The 14,831-nt window shown below is 38.8% G+C and overlaps 1 protein-coding gene across 2 annotated transcripts; it reads left to right on the top strand.

Moving 5' to 3' along the window:
• The first annotated feature begins 1,319 nt into the window (after positions 1–1,319).
• On the top strand, positions 1,320–14,531 carry sonb (SON DNA and RNA binding protein b). Of its 2 annotated transcripts, none has more exons than XM_025062219.1 (20): positions 1,320–1,473; positions 2,718–2,939; positions 3,313–3,344; positions 3,852–4,039; positions 4,677–4,867; positions 4,962–5,155; positions 6,013–6,292; positions 7,100–7,275; positions 7,672–7,824; positions 8,301–8,476; positions 9,041–9,175; positions 9,261–9,347; positions 9,685–9,915; positions 10,046–10,156; positions 10,262–10,378; positions 10,670–10,817; positions 10,909–10,977; positions 11,707–11,822; positions 11,933–12,034; positions 14,362–14,531. In XM_025062219.1, exons 1-20 carry the CDS (start codon positions 1,391–1,393, stop codon positions 14,401–14,403), a joined length of 2,853 nt encoding a protein of 950 aa, XP_024917987.1. In that variant the 5' UTR covers positions 1,320–1,390; the 3' UTR covers positions 14,404–14,531. The 2 variants fall into 2 exon arrangements, with proteins under 2 accessions (XP_024917987.1, XP_008323098.1); XM_008324876.3 differs by lacking the exon at positions 14,362–14,531 and adding an exon at positions 13,636–14,156.
• Positions 14,532–14,831: the final 300 nt, after the last annotated feature.

Below are 14,831 nucleotides of genomic sequence, written 5' to 3'. Positions count from 1 at the left end.
GGGTGTTCACTGTGTTCACTGTGCTAATATATCACTGCTTACTAAACTAACTAAAGAAATAACACTCTTGCCTCTGAATAAAAGACCTAAGTTACACTATCACTATAATCTGGGTTCCTGTCTAAAAACTGGTGTTTATAAACTATTTACACCTAGAAACCAAAAGGATATACTATTGTCCTGAAGAAATAATAATAATAATAATAATAATAATAATAATAAAGTTATTAAGTCATTAAGACAGGACATATAATTACTCTTGTGTGTTGTAATAAAATCACACGCATTCTCGAGGCACTTTGGAAAGTGATAATGGTGTTTTTGTTTTTTATTTGAAATTGAAGCTAAAATTGTTTTAGTTAAAAGGTCCAAAAAATGATTCCATGGAAGGAAGCAATGTTTTTGGCACCACAAACAATAGAAACACTGATTATCTAAGGTACCTATGCTCACAGCATGTTTTTAGGGAGAAAATGAGAAACTTTGACAGGAAATGTTAATTAAACACTAATTTTGAACATTGTTACTCATATCCATTGTCTGGACCTATTAATACTGGTCAAGATCAACTTCAAGAGTACATTTTATGCGAAACATTTGGACAAGTTGAACTGTTTCTCTTGGTGCTGAACACAAATCAAATTCCTGTGTCCATAATCTACCAAAGTCACTCATGTTTCAGAAAGCTGACTTTCCACACAGATCCCTTTAAATCTAAATGTTGGTTAACAGTGCCCTCAAATAAAATTATTTCTTTATATAAAACGTTTTGGCGTTTTATATTTGTAATATTTTAAAGGCAAATATAGCATAAGGTAAGGCGTTTAATGGTTTTAAAGGCTTCATTACTCGAAGCTTTTCGATTCAACGCTTTTTGGTGACATCTGGTGGCCAAAAGCAGCTTGCATACTAAAACTTTAAAACCAGTGCTTTACATTGTTAAATTGACAGCTTCTGTTCAATATCATGTGACTACTCGCTATCGTTGTGGGTTTTGAGTATTTCTGGCTGAATAAATAATGTTTATTTGGTCATTAATTAATTGTGATTAATAAAACTAAAAAACGTGGCATTGCGTGGTCTCCTTTTGTTGGATTCCTCTGAACGTGATAGATTGGAAAAATAATGAGCTATGTTTGCTACTGTTTTTTACAAACTACTGTGTTCTCACTACTTACTAGTAAAAATACTGTTAGCAAAGGTTTAAAGAACAAATATGTTGCATGTTTAACAACTGATTTACTCCTAAGTTGTCCATGTGTTATTGACAATTGGGAGCTATAGCAATGTAATGTAATTACTAAATGACGATGGAAGGAGTCCTGGAACTTTGGGTAAAAGGAAACAGCTCTCTGCCGGACTAATAATGTGATGCACAGAAAAACAAAACATGGCGGCCAACATTGAGCAAATCTTCCAGGACTTTATATTGAATAAAATCAGAGAGATTGAAGACCAGGGTGGAGACAATGCGTATGTAGATGTTGTGTTTTGTGTTTAATTTAGTCGTTGATTGTTATTATTTTTATTTATTTTTTTTGCAATTGCTTCCTTGTTGGTAGAAACGCATGTGTTTGGAGAGGAACAGGCGTCACTTTGGTTAGCATACAAGTGAACGTTAGCAGTGTGTTTACAGGTCGTACAAAAAATAAAAACAAAACAAACTCACGTTGCTTCTTTGTTTTTGATTTGATGGTGTAAAACGCGTTGCGGGGGTCTGTGGTCGTTAATCTCATGCCCAAACTGCCGTTTGACAGACATTAAATGATTTTGAATGGCAGGTAGGTTTAAGTTTTCTGCCTCTTTGAAGTCAAAGCCTTAAAGCTGTCCCCTGGACGACACCGTAAGGTTGCATGTCGGTTTAAATATCTATGTGTTGTTGTTGTCTTTAACGGGTTTACTTAATCAAATAGCGATCTATTTTAGCCCCAGTAAAATGTCTGTTTGAGCCACAGCCATAATAATCACGAAAATTAAAATGGAAGTGTTTGATAATTTCTGTGGCATTTTACATTAGAACTAGGACAATGCACTTATTATCATTAAACATTTACCAGTAATACTATAGACCTAGTAGGTGGAAGCAAGCACAGGATTTAAATCTCCCAAAATTATTATTATTATTAAGCTAGAAAAGAAGCGGGGGTGTAAACACACGTCCTAAACTGGGGGCCAAAGCCTCGTTCCCTGGCTTACATCTTTGTAAAATTATTATTAGAATACATTTTCGTAGAACAATGTTGAACTAGTACTGTATGCTTTAGACATGCCTACTTGGCACCATCTACAGGCCAGGAAAGGAGAGTGCTGAATACTAAATACTAAGTACTATCTATCTATCTATAGATATATAAAATTGACCACCTTAGTTCTACAAAAGCATTTCTTAGCTGTGTCGCATATGATTTTAACAAAGGTGTCCCAAATTAATTACATTTTTCAGGCCCATATTTATCTGTTTGCTTTATATATTTGACCTCTTAAATATTATCGTTTTCTAACCTTATGCTTTCATGTCATTTATAAGGTATTTTTCATACACCTGTAACCAGTTTTGTGGGAGACTGTTTATATTTAGGCTAATTTGAAACATTTTTACAACTTCTCTTTGATTGCATTTAAGCTGCTTTCCACTCTGTTTCTAAGCAAATAAAATTAACATCTGTTCGTCACGTCTAATATTTTACTCTTTTTTTTTCCTGATTTGTGTACTTTAGTGCCTATGAAGGAGTAGATGCTGCGGAGAAGGACAGAGAGGTAACTGAAAAATCCTCCACAGTTAGAGAGAAACATGGAGAAACAAAAGACTGTGTTCTGGAGAAGAAACCAAAGAAGCACAAAAAACACAAAAGTAAGAAGAAGAAAAAGAAAAGAGAACATGAGAAGGGCAACAGTTCAGAGCCTGAGACAGAACTGGAGGAAAGCAAACATCAGTCAAGGTAAAAAATTACCAGATCATATTGGTTTTTCACATAGAGTCTAAATCTAAAAGATTGTTGGAGCATGTGGACCTGCTGCTGTGTGGAACAGTGAGCGTTACTGGGAAAATATTTGGAAAAGGTGTTTGGTAAAATGTTCAACAGGCACTGTCTTAGGATTTGTGTATTTTTAGGATTACTTTAGGGATTAATATAAACTCCTACCAGTCAACAGTAAACCTCCATAAATGTATTTTCCCCTTTTTATTTTACCTTCTTATGTCTTTTGTCATACTTTTCTTATAACAAGTTCATGTGTGGAAACATTTCTAAACACCCTACTATGTTTAAAAATGGACTTTCTTCTGATCTTTGTTTTATCTTTGTCATATAGGAAAGCAGCGCCAACGGAGTCAAATGCGAATGGTAAGCCTCAGCCTCTTGAGAGAAATACTGATTTGCTGATTGTGGCACACTGACGTGGTCACTGGCCCTGATCACATTCTGGTCATATATCATCATTTAAAAGAATCCAGAGACGTTTTTGTGTTTCAGTGAATCAGGCCATGACACTGTTGATTTAGTACTAAACACACTCTGCAGCTAAAGTATTGAATATGACTGGCCAACTGCACTAAATCTACTTTAAAATCAAATGAAAAACTAACTGTGTTGCCTACCTCACCAAAAACTGAATATAAGTAGCTTACTGCAAAATATCATTCACTGCAGGCAAACATTTTCAACTTCACAATAACAATTTCTGACACTGTAGCTTATTCTTGTTGTAAGATGACTAGTGGTTATTAGTCATCAGAAGCACAGAGTCCTGGATTCAATTCTCATACTTGATTGTTAATCCTCCTCCTCCTGTAAGTCACTTTGTATAAAAGCATCTTGCCTAAAAATCTTTCAAAAACGTATATCCTTCAGATGAGGAGAAGAAGAAAAAGTCCGACACCCACAAGCGGCACTCAACAGGAAAGAAAAAGAAGAAGAAAAAGCGGAGAAGAAAACACGATGACAACTCGTCAGACTCGGACTCGGAGTACTTGTCAAAGATAGACAGGAAGTCCGGGACACGAGAGGAGCTGGAGCTGCCGGACATCATCCCCAAACAAGTGGGTTTTTGCTTTACAATTTTTTACAATATCTGTGAAGCTTTTGAAAACTGTACAAAAACTGTAAAGTGACAAAATATCCATTGTACTTAACAGATATTCATGCCTGCCTCTACCATGCAGCATGCTAGCCAAGTAACCAGTATTTTTTGACCAATTTTTTCTTGTTTCATAATAAGATTTCCATATATCGTATAAAAGTATTTTTAACCTGTAAATTTTAATCATAAAACATGGGGTTTCAAATCTGTACATATCCCAATTTCTAGGCCAGTGTTCGACCCACAATGGGGATACTCACAATGTGAGTCTTTGCACCCTACACAGGCTTCCACACTTCTTCATTAATAATAAAAAAGGGGCAGTGGTGGCTTGGTGGTTAGGAAGTCTTCAGGTTCGAGTCCGACAGTTTCCACTGAGGTGCTCTGATCATGGCTCCGTCCCCACACACTGCTCCCTGGTCCTTAAAGCTGCCCACTGTTCACTTTGGTGATGGGTCAAAAGCAGAGGTCACATTTGGTGGTGTGCAGTGGTGAGCTGTGTCACAGTGACAAGGAGTTCACTTTCACTTCACTTCAGTGCTGTTTTGAGGTATTTGCACTTTTTTGTCCTTTTAATTTGCCCTCTTATTTTACAGGATAGCTCCAATCAAGTCAGAAGAGACGAGAGCAAACGTGACGGGAGTTGTTCTCACTCACGGTCACATTCCAACAAATGTTCACATTCCTGCACAGTGACTCGAACTTCACGTTCACGGTCAAGACACCGGTACCGAAGGTCCAGGAGTCGCTCTTTATCCAGTTTGCACCAACACAGAGCTCGGTCAAGGTATTAGGGAGAAGTGGTTTGAAAATTGCCAACGTGTGCGTTGTTGTCATTGTCCCCTCCTCAAACCTTGTTATTTTGCTCTGGTTGCTGCTAGATCCGCAGAAAAGAAGACAACTTTGCAGGAGTCCTCAGAGGAGCCGTCAGAAGACCTGCATCCACCTTCACTGGTTTTTAGTGGCTCACAGACGACGAACATATCAGAGAAATTAACACAGTCAGCAGAGCCGCAGAGGCCTGAGCAGAGTGAAAAGCCAGCAGAAAAGAAAGAAGATGCAACGCAACAATTTGGTGCGTTCTGTTTCATTTCATATTTATTTTACCTAGCGGCAGCTGTGGGTCTTGAACAGGATTTTCTTCCCTATAAAACCTTATTTCTTTACTGCCATTTTAGAGCTATTTAGGTTAATATTTAGCAATATCAGGCTTAAAGTTGTTTTGGATGTTTTTTTGGTTTTTTTTTTTAAGCAAATGTTTTGGGGAGAGGACTATGTATCTGTGCCAGCCTGCTACCAGTTTTCTGAAGCCTTATAGACATTTTATTTTTTTTAGATTGTCACTTAATTAAATGTAGCTGTCTGACTTCCTGTTTGCTACTTTTACTATATGTGGGTTAACTAACATGTGTCCCAAATATATTTCTATGCTTGTGAGTGTTAGTTTCCCACTGCTAAATATCTTTGGCTAAATTAAGTTTTTATGTATGCTTTGTCACATGGGTAGCTCTGTTTTTAAAAAGCAGCTTGGGTCCATTTTTAATTATTTATGGTGCATTATAAGGTGGTCCTCAGCTGATTTATTTATAATTTTGCTACATTTGGTTAACATTAAGATTTTTCTCTAAAACTCAGTAAATCCAATAATAATAAATGTGTTAGAATTAGGTAACAACAGCCCACAGCACGATGGAGGAGAAACGAAGGTATAGGATTGATATCCATATTGGCAGAAGTTACGGCATCAGTATCTGACATGGAAATGTTGTATCAAGCCTTCTCTGGTCAGAATCCTCTCTAAGTAACTAAATAGTGGTCTTTGGTCACAGTTTGACACCTGGTGTTTTTAGGTTGTTGAAAACCGTTTGGAAACGTTTTGCAAAAGTATAAACTTAAATAAGAGCTTTGTTCTTTTTTTTTCTCTTTCTAAAGTTCGGGATTGGTCTCTATCCAAGTCTGGACTTAATCAGTCCAAATCTACTGAACCTGAGCGTACCACTGAGCCCGGTAGGTCACAGCGCAGAGAGTCGAACAACCCAGGCACAGATAGAAAATCATCTGAGAAGAAGAGGAGGAAAGGGTCCAGGTCTCCTCATAAAAGTGAGGAAGGAAAAACATCAAAAAGACGGAAAACATCCAGGTCTCCACACAGGAGCTGCAGGAGAGGATCCAGGTCTGACAGCCGTTCGAGGAGGACGAGATCCAGATCTAGGTTTGATTAATCAGACTGCTGGTTGTCTCTGACATTTACATGCGTGTTCCTAGATAAGCGATAGATGTAACTAGTGGATAAAATGGAGTCTTTCTAAGTCCGTGATTCAGTTCTGGCTACGAGTTTCTTCAGCCGAACTGCACAGAAGATGTTTTTTTATTGATCCCAGTGGGATTGTAGCTGCTACTGCAAGAGCAATAAAACCTGAAGTCTAAATGAAATACAGGAAATATTTTTATAGTAGGATAGAGTAGGTGAAACATAGTACTGTATCAGTATAAAGTAACACACAGCACCAGGTGTGGACGTGAAGGTTAACAGATCCTAAACTGAGTTTACTGAAACACATATACTTCACAGTAAATGACAAAATTGGAACGATGTTGACCAAAACATTGCACAGATTAAATCTAAATATTGCAGAGATTGACCAAATGTTTTTGCAAATAAGAATCAGACAGTAATCCTACCACTGTGGCTGACTCAAACTTCTTGGTTTGTACCAAGATCTACTGCTTATACTGTACCAGTGGTTCCAACCTGTTGTGGCTCATTTTGACATGACTAATTTCTGGTGGCTCCAGACAATTATATTGGGTTTGTGCTGCATTCTATGTGAACTTTTTATATATTAATGAATGTGAAAGAATTCAGTGGTTTAAGATTACCAAAAAAAAAAGGAAAAAGAATTAGTTAAGTAATTTTTTTTTATTATCAAAGACATTTCAAGCGACCCCACATGTATTACAGTACATGTATTACATGGACTAATCTAAATATATACTGACAAACACATTCTCTATGCAGGTCGGGTTCACACTCTTGGTCGGCCTTAGGCAGCCGAAGGAGGACCACTTACAACCAGCGGGACCGCTGGAAACGGAACCCAAGTCACTCACCGGTACTCATCCTCCGCAAAGACCGATCCCCTGGGAGGAAGCACAGCAGCTCCAGCAGTAGTCCTCACCGCATCACTGATCTGGGTCTGATACTGCTTCATGTTCATTTGTTTTTTAATATTAATTTCATAATATTTACTGTTTCCCACCCAACTTTTCAAATTTATTTGTAAGCCACTCACATTCCTGCAGAAAAGGAAATCAATCATGACTGACTGGAAATTTGTTGTTTCATCATCACAGCTTTTTTTGCTCACATCATTGCTGAGCGACGCTGAATGTCCAGAGAAAGGACAAGATTAAATGACACCATGCATTTTGATATTTTTATGCTCCTAACAACATGTTCAGTTCACTAAATTCTAATGACAACAGCAATAGGATGTTATTTTTTGACTGTTTTTAAAAAATTGTGATAAATATATATATATGTAAATAGTTTTGCTAATACTGCATTTTATTTTTTTTTATTTTTTACAGATAAGGAGCAGCTTTTGGAAATTGCCAAAGCCAATGCTGCTGCCATGTGTGCCAAAGCAGGCATGCCCATCCCTGCCGGCCTCAGGTCCTCGGTGCTTCCTCTGGCTCTGCCCAGTATGGCTGTAAATGCTGCAGTGGCCAGTATGACTGCAGGTATGATTTAAATTCTTCTTTTATTTTCATAAATCATTTAGCTGTGTTCATTTTACTGAAAGAAAACCTTGACCTAAGATTGTAAACTACTCACTCTCCCAAACCAAAGAGGAAAAACCATCATTGGTTTGAGCTCACTGTACACTGGAGTTTGTGTACTACTGCCTCCACCATACTTTATATTCAAATGTGCTACTGTGTAACTTTCGTTTTGAAATTCTTTAACAAGATTTATTCTAGTGGCACAAACTTACTGAGCAAGGCAGCAGTAGACCAGCAACCCAATTCCCTACAACCTAAAACACAGTCAGTGGATTTTTTTCAGGAGAGCAAACAGTTTACAACCATATGTTCAAGTAAGGACAGGCTAGAAATATGTTAGAACCTTATAGAACCACAACGACCAACACCAAATCTGTCCCAGTTCACTGACTGTATTTCATTTATTTTTCTCTTTCATTTCTCTGTGTCTTCAGCCACCATGACTGCTGCCTTATCCAACATTGGCTCTCTGTCTTCACTGCTTTCACTGCCCACCATAACCAGTAAACCTCCAGCTGCTGCCTCTCAGGCCACTGTGGCTGCTCTGGACGAGGCGAAGAAGAAAGTGGAGAAGCAGGCAAACAGCATCAGCATCAAGGAGTTCACTGATGTAAGTGACAGTCACTGTTATCTGAGGCAGGACGTAAATGCTCATGCTACGCTTTGTATATCTGATTGTGCTGTATGATTACACAGACTGTCACGTGCACACCTCATTACACACATGCTAACACTGTTTGGGATTTGTTAGAATAGCTCCATATAGACATAGCTGTTTCAGCAACATAGCTCTTCAGCTGCTTCATCACTGTATTCATAGTATCATAAGACAGACACTTAAGAGGAACTAAGGCAGCAGAAACAAACATCAGATATCACCTAGTCCAGGTTTGGGCAAACTATGGCTCGTGGGTCATATACGGGCCGGAAGTTATCTTACATTATGTTATCATTAGACTTCTATCATTTAGCCTTTTCTCTGCAATGCCAGTGTTTCCCCAATAGATGGTGCACTCCAGAGATGAAGTGTATTATTTGTATTTCACTGTTCACAAATTTTAGAACCTATTGTGGCCCACGAGTCAAAACGTTTGCTCACTCCTGACCTCATCTGTCAACCATTTATTGTGTCTGCTGCTCTGTGGCAGTTTTGAGAGTGTGTTTGCCTTTGCAGAAGTGTAAGATGATTGTGGACAGTAAAGGAGAACTTCCAGTGGCGATGCCTCACGTGTCAGACGAAGAGGATGATGGGAAACCATTTGGAGTAGCCACTCTCAGAGAGCAAAAAGTTATCAGCTTCAACATCAGTGTAAGTCTATGAATGGGCTGCACGTTCGTCCCTGATCCATATACCATACCAGAAAATGACCACCGTCCTCTAATTTCTCCTCCAGAACACTACAGTCCGTCCAGGTGTGCGTAGCGATGCAGGCATAGCCAAAGAGTTTCCTGTGTCGTCAGGCTCCCAGCATCGGAAAAAGGTCAGAATAGATGGGATCAGGTTCATTTAGTTCTGAAAGAATGATTCTCCAAATACCAGTTTTTTGTATTTGGTACTGTTATCTGTCATGTTCACATGTATTCCAAAGTTTAACTGCAGTAATGTCCATACAAATTTGTGATTTGACCTAATGAGGATATATGAGCTGCTGGCAGCTGCTGCCTCATTCAATAAGTCTTTGTCTCTGTGGTTAATCAGAATTAAAATTCTAATCCTAAAGGATTTGCAGAAGGACATCTGAATTAAATGATTAAGGCAGCAGTTGATCTGTGCTGTTATTTCTTGGTATGAAGAGTGATACAGATTTTTCCCCCTAGGAGGGTGAGACGTTGGGTGCTTATGGAGAATGGGTTCCAGTGGACAAAACTACAGACAAAGCTTCAGGGGGTTCTAAAAAGCCCCAAGGACACACTTTCGTAGCATTAGCCGCCGCATTATCCTCATCAGGGGAGACAGCAGCTGCTGCAGCCGCAGAAGAATCCCCTGATGTTGTGGAACCGAGGCCGGTTCCTGTTAGCGACAGTGTGTTTCCTGACCCAGTGTTGCAGGTAAGTTAGAAATAGTTAACTATCTATAGTAATTATTTCTGAAGTCTTCCTCTTTCCACTCTCATTTTTTTCTTCCTGTTATCCCTGCTGCGGTCTCTCTCTCTCTCTGTTTTCCTCTTTAATTCTCCAGCCGGTAGATATATCACAGGCAGTAACGGAGAGAATCAAGGCACAGAGACGATTGGCAGAAAACCCTTACGATGTCAGCGCCATCTGCATGCTCAACCGGGCTCAAGAACAGGTTAACATACCATAACCACACAGACAGTGGTGTATATATATGTGTGTGTTCTAAAGATAACATCTGTGAAGACTGACTGGTTTAACCTTTGATTGTATGTCACAGTTGGACGCCTGGGCCCAGTCCAGCACTGTTCCCGGTCTCTTCACGGGTTCTACAGGAGCTCAGGTTCTGAGCTCAGAGGAGCTCTCTAACAGTGGGCCACAGGCCTGGCTAAAGAAAGTAGGCATTTAAATCAACGACATTGTCAAATGTGTTTATAATTTAGATTTACATTTAGTTTGGTCTGCTTTACTTTAGGTCATGCTTGATTGCTTTTTATGCTAACTACCTATATTGCAATTTTTGTGCTTTTTAACTATAAAAATTATTTAACTATAAACTAGTCAGAAATTATAAATATATTTACATATATAATTTTGGTTTAACTGATTTTTTATGTTCTCTCTCTCTCTCTCTCTCTCTCTCTCTCTCTCTCTCTCTCCCCCTCCTCCTCCTCCTCTGTCTTTTTAGGACCAGTTCCTCAGGGCTGCTCCTGTATCAGGTGGTGTTGGGGAGTTCTTGATGAGGAAGATGGGCTGGAGAACAGGGGAAGGCCTTGGCCGGAATCGAGAGGGAACTGTGGAGCCAATCATTATAGATTTCAAGGTGGATCGTAAAGGTCCGTGGCCAAGGTTTTCCTTTACCTCCCAATCCACAGACATGCTCCTTCAGGGTCATGTGCATGGTGATAAGACAGGCTTTGTTTACAGGTCTTGTTGCTGAAGGAGAGAAGCCACAGAAGCAGACGGGAGGATTGGTGGTGACCAAGGATCTAATGGGTAACACATCCTCAGACGAACCGTAAAACATTGAATATAAAAAATGACACAAAGAAAGGATTGTGAAATAGAGACATAGCTGCCAGCACTGACTGAACCTCCTGTTTTTATCTAACCAGTACAAGTCCTTCTGTCCAACCCTTCATATCTCTCATCTTCATCCCTCACCTTTCCCTCTGCTGCTGCTCTCCCAGCCTCTCCTCCAGCCTGACAGTATTCCTGTCTACTTGCCTCGGCTCCTTGACGATCCCACTTTCTCCGAGCTGCTCTCTTCTTCTGAATGATGTCCTGAACATCTTGATTCTAACACCAACTGTCCTTGTCATGTGTCCACTGTACTGACGTCACATCTACAGGAACACCGTCCTGACAGTTTCCCTCACCACCGTAGCTGTCCTTTCCCAGTCTTCTAAGATCATCTCCTTTACCTCACACACAGCCATCCTGTCCAATCTCCTGCCTCTTTCAGATTGTACTTCCTGTACATAATTCACTTCTGTGTGAATCTCCCTCCACTTTAAAGGTTGTAAACACTATTGTTACAATAAAATACAGTTCGACTCGTGGATGAAGACAGCAGTGCATAAACAACTTCTTTGTAAAAGAATGTTCTTAGAGGAATGTTGGGTTTAAATTATTGGTAAACACACGGAGGTGGATATATTGTTGATTCAGTTCATCCTTGTTGCTGTTTCACTCTTTGACTTCCTGCTTCTCATCTGTGTTCAGGAAAGCACCCAGTGTCTGCCCTCATCGAGCTGTGCAACAAGAGGCGGATAATGCAGCCTGAGTTTGTCATGGTTCACCACAGTGGTCCTGACCATCGCAAGAATTTCCTTTTCAAGGTGTGTTGTCAATATGTAGTTCAATAATAAAGGCTAGTTCACTGCACTGTTTGCATTGCTACACAAAGTGGGACACCAAGAGTCAACAAATTGTGTGTGTGTGTGTCCAGGTCACACTGAACGGTGTGGACTACCAACCACAGACACCGAGTCCAAACAAGAAACATGCCAAGGCAATGGCAGCTACAGTGGCTCTGCAGGCCCTGGGAGAGGTGAGTGGAGAAGAGATGAGACGAGCAGATGCTCAGGACAAACAGCATGACCAGAATGTGGTGCATTTAGTACAAAACAACAGACAACAACCACACGGCATCAATAGACAGTTAAACCAAGGTGGTAAACCAACACCTGTCAAGTCTTTGCAAAGTCTTCCAAAACCTGAGTGGACGATGTCCTGCAGGCTTTACTGCATCCTTGGCCATGTAGGGCAAGTGTTGTTTTTTCATTCAGACAATCAATAGGAATCTGCTGGGTCAAAGACAAAATATCTGAAAGATAGATGGGTTATCTGGTTTACAGGGAGAGGATTATTGAAGAACCATCAAAAAAGAAAAGATTGAATATATATATGTTGGCTCTTTCATCCCTCTGCTGCGCCTCCCTGTGGCTTTGGAAACTAAAGAATAAATAATTGAATGCCTAATTTAAATTATTTTTACTTTAGTTTGTTAAGTTTTTAACTCTATTTCTAAATCGGAAATCAAAGTTTTCAACCCAATAGAATGCATTTGTCGTCCTGTTTGTCTTCAAATTCAGGTTTCCTCCAGCATGAACAATATTAGAAACAAAACCTGTAGAAGCCTCACAGACAGTTAACACTCCAGTGTGAAGAGGGAGGTAACAGCTAACTAAGTTCAGGAGAAAAAAACACATAAAACCAAGTAAAATAAAAGTCATTTTATTATTTGACTAATATTTAGTAAATATATTTTTTACATTAGTCAGTGCAATAGTGCATTTTTATTCAGAGTGACAGTGACTGCACGCTCAAGTACACACGATAAAAGAAGCACAGAGAAGCAGACTTTGGGTTCACTGCAGGAGGATAATTGAGGCTTTTTGGCTTTTTATTTTATTTACATTTTTTTAAAGTAACCTTCAACTCAGAGTCTTATTCAGAGTACAAAATGTTTTTGTTGCATGCAGAAATACAATTTAGTTTTCTTTGTAGTAGTTCATTGGTTTCCTAAATGCAACACGCAAAAGGTAAAAAAAAACATGCTGTGTCATCTCCATTTTAGATATTAATATATCTGTAGTTTAATACGCAGTATATACTTTTCTGATGGTGGAATTCTACCTATCAGATTAATATACCTGATTTTTTAAAAATTTGAAGTGAAAACGTGAGCTGTCATGTGTCGATGTACACGACAGTTTGATAGAACACTGGTCCGAGGGTTAGCCAAAAGTCTCAGCCTAATTGTCTGAACCTCAATGTCAAAAAACTGTAGAATTGTTTGTTGTTTTTAGAGTCACTTTTTGAAAGTGTAACCTACTATGAAGGTGTAAAGAAGTTCCAGTTTTACTTAAACATAACCACAAAATAAATTCACACCAGCCATGGCTAAAGGAATGAGCCTAAAATTAGCTGTAGATTAGGGTGAAAATGATTAGGAAGATGCTACATATTTATCCAAGCGGGGAAAATAGTTTAAGGTCAGGGACAAATATAATAATACAATTAAAAGTTGGCCAAAACAGCTTAGATTTACTGAGTGTGACTAAAGGCTAGAAGAAGAAGAAGAATTTCAGAGCAGGATTGATACATGAACACTGATTGGTTCATGAACCTTTGTTGTTATGTCTTCAGGTTCCTGTTGATGGACCTGGACTCTACACGGGCCCTGTATTTACTGCCGCTTCTACTGGCCCTCTGTTCTCCACATAGTCTCAAAGAAGTGTGGAATATTGTCACAGATCTCAACAATAGTCTTTCATCCTTGGAATATTCAAGTCCTGCCAGTGCTGTATTATTATAACGAACACGAATGGATGAAGATGAGTGTAGCTTCATCTCAACTACGAATTATCTTCAGCTCAATGTTGCTCACTGATCTTTTTTTTTTTTTTTTTTTGGTGTTCCCATGATAAAATTATAGTTATAAGTGTCTTCACTTGTATTTATGTATTTATGTTTGTAACTTGACATAAAAGTAGCATTTTAGCCTCATGTACAGAACATTACCTTATTGACGCTCCTTGCAACTTGTTTTGTCTTAGTTTAGAAAAAAGACTTTATAAATGTTACTTCAGGTGCTGTTAACCATGTGCCACTGGCATTCTTAAAATAAACTTTTGTCAGAGAGATCCAGCTGGACTTCTGTTATGAAAACAAAAAAGCTGTTTGCCTGTTGTGTTGATGAAACCTGTACATTTTTATTTGTTGTCGGGACTTTTATTTTAGGAAATAGAACAATGATATTAACATAAACAAGAGTTTGAACGAAATGCAGACTTAGTATTATTTTGGTTTTTATTAATGAGTGGTTTATTAATCCATTTCTATATACATCTACTCTTTTTTCTTTTTTTACAGATTTCACCTCTCTTGGCTGATTCTTTTTTGGTTGGTCTTTAAACCAAAAATAGAACAAAGTGTGTGTATTAGCTGTTGAGCAAAATCCACCCAGTATCAGCAGTGTGTCAACCAATCTCCCACAAGTGTGTTTCAAATGATTGACAATGGCCCTCAGACATACAGGTAAGAAATAACAGAACGTGTCTAGAATGAATCATTGAGTCAATGGTTGCCTTTAACCATGGATCAGAAACACTGCTTTTTTTGAGTACATTCAGGGTTGGGGGCTTTTCAGGAAGTTCTGATTATTCAGTCTTTACTAAGTTTCAAAGGATATATTCCAGTGGTAGAGAACCATAATAGTGTGTGAGTCGTGCCAGGCAGGTGATTTTGCATTGCATTCTCTTGCAGAAGTTACTCGTAAAAGAAAATTTATATTTTAGTGGTGCAGGAGACGAGGTGAGACCTATGAGAAACACTCTTCTATT

The sequence above is a fragment of the Cynoglossus semilaevis genome, chromosome 14 (assembly GCF_000523025.1).
Source record: "Cynoglossus semilaevis isolate Cse_v1.0 chromosome 14, Cse_v1.0, whole genome shotgun sequence".
NCBI classification, from domain to species: Eukaryota; Metazoa; Chordata; class Actinopteri; order Pleuronectiformes; family Cynoglossidae; genus Cynoglossus; species Cynoglossus semilaevis.
This window is presented reverse-complemented; position numbering and strand designations above follow the sequence as displayed.

Bases quoted from the DNA above. Each gene is read 5' to 3' on its own strand.
- sonb (XM_008324876.3), top strand. From the start codon at position 1,391: ATGGCGGCCAACATTGAGCAAATCTTCCAGGACTTTATATTGAATAAA. The intron at 9,348-9,684 runs GTCAGAATAGAT...TTTTCCCCCTAG, and splicing joins GCTCCCAGCATCGGAAAAAG to GAGGGTGAGACGTTGGGTGC. The intron at 9,916-10,045 runs GTAAGTTAGAAA...TTAATTCTCCAG, and splicing joins TTCCTGACCCAGTGTTGCAG to CCGGTAGATATATCACAGGC.